At 41.3% G+C, this 17,676-nt stretch overlaps 1 protein-coding gene across 8 annotated transcripts in view; it reads right to left on the reverse strand.

Annotated features, from left to right (window-relative positions):
- Synj1 (synaptojanin 1) overlaps positions 1-17,676 on the reverse strand; it is a 78,926-nt gene that overhangs the window by 45,151 nt on the left and 16,099 nt on the right. For all 8 annotated transcript variants that reach the window (XM_036203973.1, XM_036203969.1, XM_036203972.1 and 5 more), the window contains exons 3-8: positions 16,262-16,348; positions 13,583-13,850; positions 9,590-9,815; positions 8,199-8,282; positions 869-930; positions 77-173 (exon numbers count right to left, since the gene is read on the reverse strand). In XM_036203973.1, coding sequence (XP_036059866.1) covers positions 77-173; positions 869-930; positions 8,199-8,282; positions 9,590-9,815; positions 13,583-13,850; positions 16,262-16,348 — 824 coding nt within the window. The remainder of the gene's footprint in view (positions 1-76; positions 174-868; positions 931-8,198; positions 8,283-9,589; positions 9,816-13,582; positions 13,851-16,261; positions 16,349-17,676) is intronic.

A 17,676-nucleotide genomic window follows, 5' to 3' on the forward strand; every position in this document is an offset into this window, starting at 1 on the left:
GGGTCTGATGACTTTGTTGTCTATTTCCATTCTAGGTGACCATGGCCAGAATGGAAGAGAAAGCAGCTGCACTTACCTGGAAAGCCTTACTTAGCATATGTTCGCCTTCCTTAGATCCAAGCAAATTCACAACTATTTGTTTACCGTATAAATCCTTAAGTGTTCGGAAATGCCTATTGACAAAAGACAAGAAACAGCATATTAAAATTACAGCCTTTCCCTCAGTAAACAAGAAACTCATAAAATTTGCTAAATTGGATATAAATCCATTCTACATCCCTGGATGTATAAGATTCAGTAGGTACAATTTCCCCTCTGACTTATGGATGCCCACCTGGCCCTCTGATGACTACATACTTGGGGAGTATTCAAGAGGGCTGTCTGACTAGGTTGAGCCTTTGAAGGCTCCTTTATCTGGGGCTTTGCTCCCCCCAGTTTCTGTTACCTGAGCTCAATCCAAAAAAAGCTAACATCTGTACTTACTCTTTCCAAAGAGATGCTACATCCATGCATTGGTTTTAGTATAGTATACTGTTATAATTCTCTCATTTCTTTTTTTTTAGTTTTTATTTACTGACAATTTCAAAAATGCATATAATACAATTATTTCTTGTTAATCTCTCATACTGTGTCTAATCTATAAATTAAACTTTAACATATTTATGTATGTTCAAGAAAGAACATCAATGTAAGGTGGTGTGGTATTGTACACCTGTATCCATGCAGATAAAAGGTACGACTGAAATCAAAAAGCAATTAAAAACAAAGAAAAGGAAACATAATAAAAGGTTCTGCTATATACAGCAACACCACACAAAGCAAATACAGTATGAGCCTCATAGTACTACACAAAAATCACCAGTTCTACCTGTCAAAAGCAGGTGCATTGGCTTCAAATCCCCTCGACATACGGACACGGTGGGATCCCACCTTAAGCAAGAAAAAGATTTAATCATTACCCAACCCACTATCAAGACAAAGAAACATCACCACTGGCAATCCAAGTGATCCATTTAGTGAACACAATAGATGAGAGGCCTGGGCTTCACTCATGACCATTTGTTTAGAGTTCCGGGGGTCCCTACTCCTAGTTTTAAGATGAAAACACATGTAGAAAGAACAATGGCCAGGCATGCTGACACACACTAATAATATCAATACAACATTCTACAGACTGAAAACAAAATGAAACCTAGACTTCAAAAGTAATAGCTTGGCTATTATTTGTTGTGTGAAACATCTAAATTTACCATATTAGCAGAGAAGGTTTTTCTAAGTTTTATAACTTATAAGGCCTAATAAACATAGAAAGAAAAATATACATAAACTGAAACAGCCAATACTGTGGAGGCTCAAATTACTCAGGGTCAGAAAATCTGAGCTTGTTTTACCCAGCAGGGCTGCATAATGGCCAGGGGCATGTTTACCAGGTGTTTGGAAGAGTCTACACTTGGTTATACAGTGTGCTTTGTTCTTGCAAGAGGAAGGTCTTGTGCCTCTCCCCATGGCATATTATAAAAAGCCCCTTTGAATAAAGCTCTGGGCAGCTGGGTATTGACCCAAGCCCTCCCAAAGCTATCCTGTGTCTCTTTCCTCTTGTTGGCTAGGTCTATCTTTCTGTCTAATATTTCCTAATTCCTCTCTCCTCCACCCAAGCATCCTTTGGTAGGTGGGAGCAGGTCAGAGCTGGACTCTGACAGACACCCACACAACATACAAAATTCCTTTTATTTCCATGACATAAAAGGAAACTGGGGCTGGGCAGTGGTGGTGCATACCTCTAATCCCAGCACTCAGGAGGCAGAGCCAGGCGGATCTCTGTGAGTTTGAGGCCAGCCTGGGTTACCAAGTGAGTTCCAGAAAAAGGTGCAAGGCTACACAGAGAAACCCTGTCTTGGGGGGTGGGGTGGAGGTGGGGGAAGCTGGGCATAGTGGTACACCTGTTAATTACAGCACTCAGAAGCCAGAGTTAAGAAGAATGCCACTGGATTCAAGGCTAGATTGGTCCACATAGCAAGATTCAGGCCAGAGCTACTCTGTGAGGCCCTTTTTAAAACAAATAAATAAATAAACAAACAAATAAATAGCAAAACAGCTGGACATGGTGCACACCTTTGATCCCAGCACTTGAGAAACAGAGACAGACAGATCCCTATGAGTTTGAGGACAGCCTGGTCTACAAAGTGAGTTCCAGGACAACTAGGGCTATATAGAGAGACCCTGTCTCAAAAAAAAAACAAAAACAAAAACAAAAAACCAAAACAAAACAAAAATAATGATAACAAATAATAAAACCAAAATAACAAAAAGTAACAAAGATGGTTTACTTAAATCTTGAGTGATTATTTAATTATTAGATGGGTGGTGTGTTTCAGCAGATACGGAATATTTTCTGAAGGAGTAAAGATTTCCATTCACTAAAAATTTCATACATTAGTGAAATGTATCTGAGATTTTTAGCTTCCTAAAATAATGTTTTGCCATTATCATGTGTATGTGTATAATGTGTGTGGTGGGGGAGAACAACACAACACATGCCACAGTCCATGTGTGGAGGTCAGAGGACAACTCTGTGAAGTTGGTTTCCTCTTTCTGTCATTATTGGGCCCTAGGGATTGGAGTCAGACCTTCAGGCTTGTGCGGAAAGCATCATTATTTGCTGAGTCATCTTGCTGGTCCAATGTATCATTACTTTTGTTCTTAAAGTCTTAACTAATCAAATCATTTAACAGTTCAGAACTAAGGTCTAGCAAATTTAGATAGTATTGGTTCTTTTCCTAATATGGAATCTTGGTGGAATTTTTTTTGTAAAATTAATATAGATTATAATCTGACTTTACTATTTGTTATACTTTTAATTTTGCTAGATACAATCTAAATGACAGTATAAGCATTCACTCTTCTGCAACATTTTTATTGTTCTGAAAAACTGAAGTGCTTTTAAAAATATTCATTTTATTTTTAACTATGCATAGTGTCTCTGTGTGGTTATGTTTACGTGAGAATGAGTGTTCACGAGGCCAGAGGTGTCTGACTTCCTGGAGCTAGGTGGTTGTGGGCCATCGGGCGTGGATGCTGGGAGCTCTCTAGAAGAGCAGTGGACATACTTTTGACTGCTGAGCCATTTCTCTAGCCCAAACCTAAGTAGTTTTAATAAAATCCAATGTTTAAAAAACCACCTTCTCTGCTGCTTTAAGATAAATCTTAGCTCTTGGCCACGAATAGCAGTTCATGCCTGTAAATCAAGCTACTACAGAGTCTTACAAAGAAGAATCCTGAGCTCGAGTTCTGCCTGGGCTGCCCAGACAACAGAGGTAACTTGGTGTAAGAGAAAAAACCCCAAACTAAACCAAAGCAAACTAGGTTGCTGTTTTTTTTAACCATTCTGACTGTTTTACAGAAACATGTTTTATGTGTACATGTGAGCAATGGCATGCATCTATGTGTAGCATGTGCATGAGGTCAGAAGAGAGGATCACACCCCGGAAATTGAGTTATAGGCAGAACCACCATGTGGATGTTGGGCGCCCAACTTGGATCCTCTACAAGAACAACAAGGGCTCTTAGCCTCTTAGCAATCTCTCCAGCCCCAACACCCTAACTTTTGAAATGAAGGGCATCTTTATCAAGGTAAACAGGAGCTGATTGCTGCCAGAAGAAGCAGGGAGACAATAAGAAATTTGTGATAAGTATTTGGTTGATACCACAAATTGTGCTTTATTTATGATTTGGTAGCTAAGTTAATCATGTATGAAATAAATTAGAAAAAAGATACTGAAATAGAATGATTTTTATATCTTTTTTGTTTTGTTTTGTTTTTTGAGACAGGGTTTCTCTGTAGCTTTGGAGCCCAGGCTGGTCTCAAACTCACAGAGATCCACCTGCCTCTGCCTCCCCAGTGCTGGGATTACAGGCATGCGCCACCACCGCCAAGCTGATTTTTATATCTTTAATATGTCCCGTTTCTCAAATGTCACTATACTCTTAGTGCATAGTTAAGCAATGTTTAAGGGACCAGTGACATTCGAATAGGCATGTTTCCCTCCCCTCCCCCAATATAAAGAGGAAAGTTAGTCCTTCCTAAAGACACAGATCCTCCAGGCTGACCTCACTGCCACATGACTATAATAACAGCACATTTTGCAGAATTAAAAATGTTGTGCTGGGGAAAAAACAAGATGGGATGTATCTACTAACATGGGTTATATGTCTTTGCTTAGACAAGAAGGGGGCTGGAAAGACCTAACAGATGCTGGACATTTTCTTGTGAACATTTCTCTGAGGCTAGAACTCTTTCCTGCTAATGTATGAACAAAGTGACTTGTTAAACCCAGTCAGGGAAGAGAGCTGCCAAATCATTAAGCAAGCAAGAAAAGAAACAAGACAGAAGATGAACTCGCTATGCTTGTTCAATCAATAGTGTTCCATTGTGGGCCCAGTGCCCAGGAGATGGACCAGAGCATTGCAAGCTCCAGACCAAGCTCTAGACAGCAAACCACCATAAACAAATGAACAAACCAGGCCCTAAAATCCACTCTAGTCCTGAGAATACACGAAACATAACACAACCACTCACAACACCCCCAAAGCAAGAGTCCTAGTTTGGTTCCACAGAGCAGTTAATCTTTGGCACGGTGTTTTCATTTTTGAAAATCAATGATCTATTTTTATACTTTCTTAAAAATAAATCATATATTTTCATTCCTTTATTACCACTATTTTAGAACAGTGGAGGAAATGTTTTAGTACAAAATATATTCACAAAAAGAATCCATTCACAGGAGGCTGAGGCAGGGTAACTGTCACAAATTTAAGGCCAGCCTGGGCTACACAGAGAGTACCCTACCAGCCAGGCCTTTGTTGCAAGAACCTTTCTCAAAACAAAACCAAAGAACAATCTATTCTTATTCAAAGAAAGGTTGACTTTAGAAACTACTAAACTAAATAATTGTGAAAAACAGGCTCAGGCACACCCACTCTCCCCTCCCCCAGTCAACAATAGACCAGCTAAGTAATGATTTAGTAGAATTCTTAAGACTATCTCTGCAGTAGAGTATTATTTTAAGGTGTGTTACTTTTGTTTATGTTGTTTTTGTGTAACTCTGGGAAGCTGTGTTATTGTGCCTGTGTAAAACACCTGATGGTTTAAGAAAGAACTGGCCATTAGCAAGGCAGGAGAGAGAAATAGGCAGGACCGGCAGGCAGGAAGAATATATATATATATAGATAGATAGATAGATAGATGGAGAAATCTGAGAGGAAAAAGAAAGAAGTAGCCAGACAAGGAGGAGAACTCCAGGGGCCAGCCACCTGCTAAACAATCAGCAAGCCGCGGAGTAAGAGTAAGATTTATAGAAGTAAAAAATCAGGAAAAGCGGGGTTGGGGATTTAGCTCAGTGGTAGAGCACTTGCCTAGCAAGCGCAAGGCCCTGGGTTCAGTCCTCAGCTCTGGGGGGGGGGGGGGAGACAAACTAACAAAAACAGGAAAAACCCAGAGACAAAGGTAGACAGGATAATTTAAAGTTAAGGAAAGCTGGCAAGAAAGAAGTCAAAATAAGGTTGGACATTCATAAGTAAGCATAAACCTCTGTGTGTGATTTATTTGGGAGCTGGGAAGCAAGCCTCTCCAAAAAGAGTAAAAAACAAACAACACAGCTCAGTGACTCAAATTTTACTACTTCTATGAAGAAATGCATGGCTTCCACCCCAGAGTTTTCAGTGTCGCTACATGACCGCACATGCACTGTTCAGTAGCCAAGCAAGGGGCCTTATGTCCTACATATATCCTGCGTGACTGCATAATTTGCACACAGTGTGATCACGCAATTATGGGCACTGCATGGAGTAGCTATCTGTGGGGTGGAATCCATAAAAACGGGTCACAGACTCCTCCCCACTTCTGCCTCTCTGTCCATGCACAATCTTCCATAGGCCTAAAGCACATTCCCCTTTGTTCCTTCTAATAAATTCTTATAGTGGGTTTGTCATACCTTGTGGCTTTTCTCTCACGGCAAACTGCGCCACTTAATGAATAGCACAGCGCCACACAAAACTAACATTCAGCCCATAACCAGAGAAGACTAGTGGGCAAGACTGCCTGTGAGGGAGGCCACACAGGAGAAGGAGGAAGCAAGGAGGGAAGTCCAGTCCTGGGAGGATGCTTTAACGTAGCTCTTCAGGCCCCAGATGTACTAAATCATCAAACACTGGATTCTGAACTTCACGGTAAAGTGACACAGAATTAGGTCGACACAGGGACTGTAAACCAACTGCTGGAACCTTCCTTTAGTCTGTCCTCAAACAGAAGCTTAGCTGGCATCAGGTGGGGTTTCAGGGCTGATCTTAAGGCAAATACTCTGACTATCCAGAGGACCACAAAAGCTTAAGAAAGAGAGTCTGGGCCAGAATTTTCTCAGTCAAGCTGCCCTGTGCCTAAAACAGAAATTCTCCACCTGGCTGGGCATAGTGGCACATACCTTGAAAACCAGCACTCAGGAGACAGAGGTAGGTGGATCTCTGTGAGTTCAAGGCCAGCCTGGTCTGCATACAGAGATCAGGCCAGCCAAGACTACACAAAATCAAAAACAAACAAACAAAAACACCACCCTCCAAAAAATAGTACAGGGTTGGGGATTTAGCTCAGTAGTAGAGCACTTGCCTAGCAAGTGCAAGGCCCTGGGTTCGAGCCTCAGCTCAAAAAAAAAAAAAAAGTACACAACAGTCCATTCAGTCTTGACAAGAACTAAGAATTTTAGAAGTACAGTATTCATTGTATTTGTTAGCCCTTGGCCTTCCTTAAATAGACTGTAACACTGGAAAAATTCAGAAGCCCCCAGTTTCTCTCCACAGCGACCCCACTTAGAATGTAAGAACAAACTAGCAGCAAAAGGAGAAGCAAGACTTCTTTCCTATTACTTCCATAATACTGCGACATATTCTACCAGATTACCCACACCAGAGGCCTACAATGGACATGTACTTTAGGGCCTAAGCACTTCTCATTACAATTAATATAAGATTATACTTCTGGAAATAGTTTAATATCATAACCTTTTATTTTAAAAAACATTTTATAAAGATGAGGCAATTATATTTTATAAATAAAGTTAAAAATTGTCAGGAATATCCTAAAGATGACAGGACATCACAAATTACAGAGCCAAAGTCATAGACATATCACTAAAACCAATAATGGCTGATCCTGATGTGCTTCTGCGAGCCAGGCACTGTGTGAAGTGGTTTTCACTCAGTGCTCATAAGGACCCCAGGAGGGAGACAGTATATCGTCATTCTCATTTTATAGATGAGAAGACTGAGACAGAAAGAGGAATTCAATCACTTGTCCAAGGTCACCTAGCAAGGAATGGTAGAATAAGGTTGTAAATAGAGTCTGAATAGTTCGGTTTTTGTTGTTGTTCTTTTTTTTTTTTTTTTGAGCTGAGGATCGAACCCACTACCACTGAGCTAAATCCCCAACCCTCATTTTTTTAAGCTACCAAATTCTCCTGCTTAAAGAATCTAAGTCATTTTACACTAAAATAATAAAAACACTTTTTAAAAAAAAATCCTTGAAATTTAACAAATTAAGCAGGCTTCTGAGTTGCTACAGCTATGATATATGGTTTGAAAGTGGTCTATCTGTCTGTCAGGCCTTTATGCTTTGGAAGTCTGGTAGCCAGGGTGGCAGTGTTAGAGATGGTGTGGAACTGTGGAGAAGCACGGTCTTATGGGAGTCTTAAGATTACTGGGAGAGATGCCCTGTGGAGGGAATGCTGGTTTCCTGTTGGGTGCTCTTATGGGAGCCAAGTAGTTACAGAAGCCTGAGTCGAATATATCTGATTCTTTCTTTGGTTTCTGTTGAAAGATGTGCTCTCTTCCTTCCATATAAACCCCCATGGTAATGCCATCAAGTGTCACACTGCTTCACCAGTTGCCAAACCAATGAGTCCGAATTTCCAATCTCTGAAATTATGAGGCAAAATCAAATTTTTCTTTTTAAGATTGGGGTAACTACAGTGAATCACTGCAGTAATATAAAAGAACCGAAAGGGAAGCTGTCCAAGACAAGACGTTCCTCAGGTCCTCACTTGTGAGTCTAGTCTTACACACAACAGAATAATAGTAAACTGAAGAACCAGGTTGAAACTCTGGACAATCTGAAAATTTCCAAAGAAGAAAACAAGCAAACAGGCACATACTTGCAACCCTGGTTGCTCCCAGAACAATGGAACAGATCCTCGGATTTGTATGAAGGAAGAAACAGAGTCATCTAAGTATATAACCTACAAAAAAGGGAAAGAATTCCAAAGGAAAAACCCTGTTAGTTCTATATTAGAAAAGCAGCTACTGAAATCTGTTCAAGCGTGTGATGAACGCTCATATGCAGACTGTTCTGATCAAAGTAATCAAAAACAGGATGCTAACTTTTTTCAGATAATGATAATATTGATCAAGAAAACAATAAAATTAAAGAATCACAACTTCAAAAAAGAAACTGTTTTAAATCTCAGTGTTATATACATATATCCTTATACTTCTTTCAATTTGTTCCTTAGCTTTTTATATTTTCTAAAACCTAATTTGGAGATCTGACTTGGGCTGTATTATAGCCTGAAATTTTATAATTACACAGTTCCACAGCCAAATGTTATAACTTTAAATTTTTAGGCAGTACATATCTATTAAGAGTTAGGTTTATTTTCACATAAAATATTTTCATGAAGCCATCTTGCTCTATAATTAAAGATTTTAAAATTCATTGTCAAATGTATAGCACTGACCATATCATATTACTTAATTTTATTATTACATAACTGTTTAGGTTTATTCTGGAGGAGCTTTTCTTGGGCCAATAAGAAGCCATGAACATTATGCATGCCAAAATGTATTTGCATTCAGGTAAATCTATTACCTAGTATTTCCCGTGTCTCCCTCTCACTGTGAGTCTGTTACTCCAGTATTTCCCATGTCTCCCTCTCACCGTGAGTCTGTTACTCCAGTATTTCCCATGTCTCCCTCTCACCGTGAGTCTGTTACTCCAATATTTCCATGTCTCCCTCTCACCGTGAGTCTGTTACTCTAGTATTTCCCGTGTCTCCCTCTCACCGTCTGTTACTCCAGTATTTCCCGTGTCTCCCTCTCACCGTGAGTCTTGTTATTCCAGTACTTCCCGTGTCTCCCTCTCACCGTGAGTCTGTTACTTCAGTATTTCCCGTGTCTCCTTCTCTCTTGAGTCTGTTACTCCAGTATTTCCCGTGTCTCCCTCTCACCATGAGTCTGTTACTCCAGTATTTCCCGTGTCTCCCTCTCACCGTGAGTCTGTTACTCCAGTATTTCCCATGTCTCCCTTTCACCGTGAGTCTGTTACTCCAGTATTTCCCATGTCTCCCTCTCACCGTGAGTCTGTTACTCCAGTATTTCCCGTGTCTCCCTCTCACCGTGAGTCTGTTACTTCAGTATTTCCCGTGTCTCCCTCTCACTGTGAGTCTGTTACTCCAGTATTTCCCTTGTCTCCCTCTCATCAGCCTGTTACTCCAGTATTTCCTGCCTCTCTTACAACATGTGGTAAAAAATATAAAACACTATGTACCTGCTCTGTTTCTACAAAATTGGCAACATGACCATCATCATTTGTTCCCCGGACATTAAACCTTGTCCCAGCTCGTTCACAGCTTAGTCTTGAAATAAGGCAAGCCTTTGCTTGTTTATGGGCAGCATAAATTGTTCTGATTTCTACTCCTCCACACATGAGGCGTAATAACCAGTCATCACAATTCACACCATAGTGCTTGAGATGCAAATGCAGAGACTGATTCCTAGGGGGAAAAGAAGAAATTGGATTAGGTTACTAAGTACAAAACAGCACTCAATACATTTTAAAACATTATTGGAATATTATTAAAAGATTCCCCAAGTAAAGCAATTTATTTACAATTGCTATGCTAAGGACAAGGCTATAAAATGAAATGCTTAATCAGGTGACCTATTGTACAAAAAACTTGTGATTTTAGATTGGTAAAAACATTTCTAGTCTATCTTCATAGAACATGCATGTAGTTAGAGTTTTCCTGCCTGGCCCAGTCAGGACAAATCTCTCTTACCCGCCAGTCCCACAGTCGCTCAGACCCAACCAAGAAAGCACACAGAGACTTATATTGTTTACAAACTGTATGGCCATGGCAGGCTTTTTGTTATCTACTTCTATCTTAAATTAACCCATTTCTGTTAGTCTATACTTTGCCACGTGGCTTGTGGCTTACCGGTGTCTTTACATGTTGCTTCTCATGGCAGTGGCTGGCAGTGTCTCCCCTCAGCCTTCACTTCCCAGAATTCTCTGTGTAATATCCATCTTTGTAAGACTGAAACGCCGCTGTGGCTGCTGGCTCCACCCACCTCAGCTTCCCAACATGGCGGTGGTACAGTTTATTGTCAGCTCTGGGTCTGGAGCCATGTGTACCATCAACTATCAGAAGCAGTTCTATCAAAGTAGTGCATAGCCCAGAAACTTTTTTTTTTTTTTTTTTTAAACTAGCAAAGGCTAAATCTACCATGCAGCAGAGTAAAGAGCCGCTTGTAGACTCCTCATTCCCGCCACACTGCAGGTCAGACGCACACGCCAGAAACAAACCGGCAGGCTGCTGCTAACTTGAGAAAGACAACTAGGAAGCTGTTTTTAGCTCCATTTTAGACTCTTTTTTCTCAGGTTTTAGGTGGAAATTCTTGCCAACACATTGGGCACCATTTGTAGTTGGAGAGAAAAGACATAAGGTACTGGTAGGCCATGAGCCACATGGCAAAGTATAGATTAACAGAAATGGGCTAAATATAAGAGTAAGCTAGACAATGGTAGGCCTGAGCTAATGGCCAAGCAGTTTAAATAATATAAGCGTCTGTGTGTTTATTTTATAAGTGGGTTGTTGGACTAATAGGGCTTGGCAGGGGCTGGAGAGAAGCTCTCCAACTACACATGCACATAACCCAAAAGGGGTTATACAAACACATCCTACTTTAAAGAGATTTACACATAAGACTTTTGTATGGCTATATTTAATTAAATTTAAATAGCCAGCACAGCCAGTAGCTATGTACCATACAATGTAAGGAAGGCACAGTGTTTTCTATGTCTTCAAACAATTTTTTTTTTCAGTTTTGGTCTTGGAATCTAAGGCCTTACTCATGCTAGGTAAGTGCTTTATCACTGAGCACACCCATAGGCCTGCCTAAATACTGTAGGACTGCAGGTATCAGATAGGGCTGGGTTTACAAACTTAAAGGGGAAAAAGTTTCAGTCAAGCAAATACACATGGCCCAATGATGAAGAGACAAAAGATGAAAATATTTCGAGTTGCAGTGATGATTACATGAACGGAGGAGTGCGCCCTACAACTTAGCCTTCTCATCTTGCTGACTGCTCTTCAGGGGTCTCCACTGGACCTTTAGTCCTTCACAGAATACACAGGGTCATTAACAGCAGCAGCAAGGAGCAAAGCTGTTAAGAGCATGAATCCTCAACTCCCTGCCCTTCAGGTAACAGGTTGTTGTGGAGATAGACTAGGTGGTGGCCATGCACAGTTCCAGCAGACCAGCTACCATCCTAACCCTTCCTATCTACTCACAAAGCAAAATGGACTGCAATTGAGTGATGAGACCACTACTGGGGTAATGTGAGAGCCGATGACCATCACTCATTCAGCTGATACCATGACTCATGCTCTCAGACCTTACTATTATTTACCCTAATTGAGGCAAACCTCAACAGATTATGAGGCAATATGTGCCAAGGTCACAGCCAGGGCTATGTCACGGAGCAGACTAGGATGTGTTGACCCTCATTTAAGTGGAGCTTGGATCGGAGGCATTATGTGCAGGTAGAGTCCTTTGCTATGCTCTCAGTTCACACTGTCCTTTACTGCACTTGACTGTGAATCATTGCTGCTTTATTCTATTTACAGTTATGCCAAGTCTTGAGTAGCAGCAGTACTACCTAAAATCTCAATGAAATAAAACCACAGTTTTTGTGAGATGTATTTGGCAGTCTGACTACAAAGCTTACTATATCTTAAAGAGAAAAAAAAAAAAGACAAAGCTATAAGGATGTGAATTCTAAAAACTTCCATTTTTCTAGGTAAAATTAAACTCAAGTATTCCAATCTTTAGCAAAACACAAGTTCGACCTATCAACCACTGGAAAATCCCCTCATGCTGTGATCTAAACATATCCCACCTTTAATTAAAAAAAGAAAAAATTATTGCTACTTATTAAACTTTAGATTTCTAATGTGATGGGAAGGGTTATCTCTGGCCATCTAATATTGGGGATAGAAGTAAGTAGGGAACAGAAAGGTATGGACATGCCCCAGCATGGCTGGATTATCATTATTTACTTCAGTGTTTTCCACTAGAAAATATGCACGCGCACGCGTGTGCACATACACGGGTTAACAAAAGCTTCACCCTGGAAGGCATATCTCTGGACACTTGACAAAGTGCATGCCATCATCCCTAGCTTTGTTGAGCTGAGAGGGCTGCATGCCTACTCATCTGCTCTATGGCTTCCCATCTTGTCTTCCCCAGCTCCTTGTCTCCTTTGCCAAGGCCAAGCCCCTGCCAGGCAGTGCTCTGCAGCCCTCTCCACTCTCCTATTTCTCTGCTTTGAGCTGAGACTCCTCCACAGAAGCTAGAAGGTGTAACTAGAGGTTCCTCTTCTCTCCTGAAGCTGTCATCAACTTGGAGTCCTCTGACAGCCAGGGCAAATGTGTTAAACCTGAATGGACAGTTGAAGAACCCTAAGTGGTGATGAAAATGAGGGAGTGGATAAATACAGAAGACAAATGTTTTGAATCTGAAGACCAGGGGAGGTCAAGAGCAGTGTCCTTAGAGCCTGGGCCTTACAATGTATATTTCTGGTGAAATAGAATTTCCATATGCATTAATTAAAGAGAAGTCACTATTGATGCTGGCTATAGACAGCAGATGCACCATAACTAGACACGCTGAAATCCAGTGTGCTACAATAAAGCCACACAACTTTTAGTCCCTGTGTTCTGCTCACTATGTGTGCTTACCTATCACACAGCCCGTTAGCAGCATCACGTACGGAACAGACCCCGATACCCTTCCAAGTTTAGTTACCACAGTGCTGAGTGCCCCGCAGTGCACTTTCTTTCCAGTCTGCTGCTCTCACCCACCTACCATGCACAAAGTATGTTCAATTTCCAGTACCAGAATAGAAAGGGGACCAGCTACTTAACAATCTTAGCACTGGAAATAAGGGAATGTCTGCGATGAGCCCAGAACAGAGACTAGGAATGAGTGGCACACGTACACCACGAACTCCAGATACGCACTTCTCACAGTGAAGCACACTTCAGTCTAGAGCAGGAAGAGCAGCAGATGGGCTTCACACCATATTCCAGCTCCATCAAGGGGCCTGCCGTACTCTGCTGTGGGTGAGGGCAGGAAAAAGTGCTCAACCATGTCCATCCTTTGCTCTCTCCAACAACAGCCACTGTGGGCCACTGTGCCCACATCCCCAAGCCACTGAACAGTCCACACTTAGAAAGGAGAGAGACAACAGACTCACCAGAAAAACCTGTTGTCAGTCATGTGCTCCTGCACACTGCGGTGTGCATTCAGACTCAGATCTAAGCTGACTCCAGATGCGGACCACGCAAAATAAAAGTTTCCTGAGTTCAAAACTTTACGGACTTCTGAAATGCGATCCTCATCTGAAACATCAACTCGGAGTGATATAAACTCAGTGGAAGTAACTCGGAAAACTTCAGATTCTTGAATTTTCCCAACAGACATACATCCAGTGACTAGGACCAGATAATGCAACATGGTATCACCTGTAAAAACCAAAAGTTTTACTAGATAGAACATCAACATTTTCAAGCTCTATAATTTCTTCTGACTTCTTCCTGTGTTTCCATCTTTAAAATCTTATATTGTAATTTTTTTTTTTTTTAGATAGTCTTACTGTGCTGCATAAGCGGCCCCAAACTCCCAATCCTCTGGCCTCAGCCTACTAAGTGCAGGGAATACAGGTATGTACCACTATGCCTGATCATTGCAATTATTCTAAACTTACCATGAACATGTTTAAATTTACAACTACAGGTGTTTTTTTCAGGGAAAAAATTCCCATTTAAATACATTCAGTATGTCAAGCACTACAACATTAAGATAATGTCACATTTACAAAGTTATTTCCATACTTAACCTGAGGGTACAAAACTTACTTTAAAAATACTGCCTTCAAATGCTTACCATGGACAGAAAGCTCAGAGAGTGAATGTCCAATATCTTGGGGAATGGTAGCGTTTGAAGATGGCATACACATGTGAGAGCTGAAGACAGCAGCATCCAGGAACAAGGCCCTGGCCAGTCCGCACAGAGATCTGACTCAAGACAACGTTCCCAGTCTTTGTGGCGTTTCCCTTCTTTCCTTCTTTCCTTCTTTCCTTCTTTCCTTCCTTCCTTCCTTCCTTCCTTCCTTCCTTCCTTCTTTCTTTATCTATCTATCTATCTATCTATCTATCTATCTATCTATCTATCATTTATGTGTGTATGTATGTATGTATGTATGTATGTATTATGTATACAGTTTTTCTGCCTGCAGGCCAGAAGAGGGCAACAAACCTCATTATGAGTGGTTGTGAGCCACCATGTGTTGCTGGGACTTGAACTCAGGACCTCTGGAAGAACAGTCAGTGCTCTTAACCGCTGAGCCATCTCTCCAGCCCCGCTTCTTTCTTTTTTACAGCAAAAGGGATATAGGGGTTCATTCTGTGAATGAACTTCTGAACATCAGGATTTTTTTATTTTTTCATATAATTGGCAGCACACAATAAGAAAAATGCCTGATGGGGGCTGGAGAGATGGCTCAGCAGTTGAGAGCACTGGCTGCTCTTCCAGAGGACCCTGGTTCAATTCCCAGCACCCACATGGCAGCTCACAACTGTCAGTAATGCCAGTTCCAGGGGATCCAACACCCACACCCACACACATGCATGTAGGCAGAACACCAATGCCCATAAAAATAAAAAAATAAAATAAAATAAAAATGCCCGAATCACAATAAAAATCCACTATATAACTAAATCCACCATTAGTTTACTTTCTTTTCCTTTTTTTTAGTTTCATAGTTAGACTCCATCAAGGAAGAAAACCATGTGCTATATACCCATGATAGTGCAAGCTTACCTTCTCATATAGATCAATACAAGCATGAACCAGGTCCAGTCTCTGGACCTTTATAGACAAACTGCTAATCATAAAAGTTACCCCAAAGATCATGGTGACATTAATTCAGAGCTGGAGAGATGGCTCAGTGGTTAAGAGCATTGCTCTTCCAGAGGCGCCAAGTTTGATTCCCAGCACCCACATGGTGTGGCTCACAAGCAACTGTCTGAACTCCAGTCCTAGGGGATCTGACTGTTCTTGACTCAGTAGGCTACCTGCACATCATTCAGACATACATGACATCATCAAACACTCCTACACATAAAAATAAATGATTTTAAACGATTAAAGAGCAGACATTTCTGAATGTAAACAGATGCCTTTTCCATGATGAACTGGGGAATCAGTGTGTCTCCTTAATGTGCTGAAAGGAGAAAACAGGGGCCTCTCTCATCCTCTGCTATGGTGCCTCAACAGGACACTGTCCTTTGATCTTGAAACTGTTGCATGTCTTTCTATTTTTATTGTAGTCAGGAGTGTTTTCTCTATATGTATCTATTTGCACCACATGTAACCCTGGAGACATATATGGTTGGGACCTGTCATGTGGGTGCTGGGAACCAAACCGGGATCCTCTGGAAGAGCAGCAAGTGAGTCAAACACTTGAGTCAGACAGCTGCTGGGAAAGGCTGTTTTCTTTAATGGTGTGCTCTCTGGTATACTGACCACACTCCAGGGTAGACCCCGCATCCAAGAGTAGTTAACTAACGCAAATTGGACTTCACAAGTTTGAGAGAGAGAGTGAGGAGGGAAGGAAGAGATACAGAGACAGAAAGAGGTGGAGTGGGGATGTGTGCAAGTTGAGAGGGGGTGGGATATGATCAAAATACATTACATGAAATTCTCATAGGAATAAAGTATTATTTCATAAAATTAGCTCAATTAGTGTCTAAAAGGTATACCACACTTAACGGTCAGATACTGAGTCTAAAATAATGTAGAGGCAGTCTCTGTAATTTTCAGGGTTACAAAAGAGACATGGAAGAGTAGATGACCCGCACTGAATAACACTTACCAAGATTTAACCGCAGAACTCCTAAAAGTCCATATGCATCCAGTACTTTGGTATATGTACCTTTAATTGTCTCCTTTTCTGCAGATGCTGTTAAAAAATAATTGAAAACATCAAAATCTATTTAGTTATGACGCCAGGATTTGAAACAAAAATTTCAAAATGTAATATTCTCTTTTTAATTTATTTTTCTCCTTTCTCTCTCTCTCTTTTTAAGACCAGTATTATTCAGTTTTCCCGTGTCCCTTGGCTATCTAGTCTCAGGTTCTTGGTTACCCAAGCAATGTCAGGGCTGGATGACATCTCGTGGAGTGGGCCTTAAGTCAAATCAGTTATTGGTTGGTGACTCTCACAAGCTTTGGGCCACCATCACCCTAGCATCCCTTGTAGATAGGACACTGAAGATAAGGCTCTCACAAGCTTTGGGCCACCATCACCCTAGCATCCCTTGTAGATAGGACACTGAAGATAAGGCTCTCACAAGCTTTGGGCCACCATCACCCTAGCATCCCTTGTAGATAGGACACTGAAGATAAGGCTCTCACAAGCTTTGGGCCACCATTGCCCTAGCATCCCTTGTAGATAGGACACTGAAGATAAGGCTCTCACAAGCTTTGGGCCACCATCACCCTAGCATCCCTTGTAGATAGGACACTGAAGATAAGGCTCTCACAAGCTTTGGGCCACCATCACCCTAGCATCCCTTGTAGATAGGACACTGAAGATAAGGCTCTCACAAGCTTTGGGCCACCATCACCCTAGCATCCCTTGTAGATAGGACACTGAAGATAAGGCTCTCACAAGCTTTGGGCCACCATTGCCCTAGCATCCCTTGTAGATAGGACACTGAAGATAAGGCTCTCACAAGCTTTGGGCCACCATTGCCCTAGCATCCCTTGCAGCCAGACATCATTGTGGCTGGCTTGGTGTTTACATTACTCTTTTGTTAATGTGCAGGACATCTTTGTGTACTGAAGATGCCTGAACATAAAAATGAAGGCTCTCTGTAGGCACCAGCTCGACATCTCTGTGTTCAATATAGGTGTTGTCTTCAGCAATGGGGCCTTAACACCATTGTGTTATATTAGGTATTTTCTCCAACTGGTAGTATAGTGTTCTTGCTGGAGTTAACTAATTCCAACCATCTAATTAATCCCCTTTCTCACTGATGATCTGTTTGATTCTCCCTTATCCTTGACACTTAGAATAGTGCCTGAACAGGTACAATGCTGCAAGCCACTGCTTGACTACAAAGACTAGCACAGCAATGGGGAATGTGGTGATATCTTATCTGTGCTTTAAGAAATAAAGCTTGCCTGAAAATCAGAAGGAGGAGCTAGCCACTAGTTAACCAGAGAGGTCTAGAGATCTGTACAGACAGACAGGAAGTGATAAGGTAGGGTGGAGAGAGGAGCTTG

Source organism: Onychomys torridus, chromosome 12 (assembly GCF_903995425.1).
Source record: "Onychomys torridus chromosome 12, mOncTor1.1, whole genome shotgun sequence".
NCBI lineage: Eukaryota > Metazoa > Chordata > Mammalia > Rodentia > Cricetidae > Onychomys > Onychomys torridus.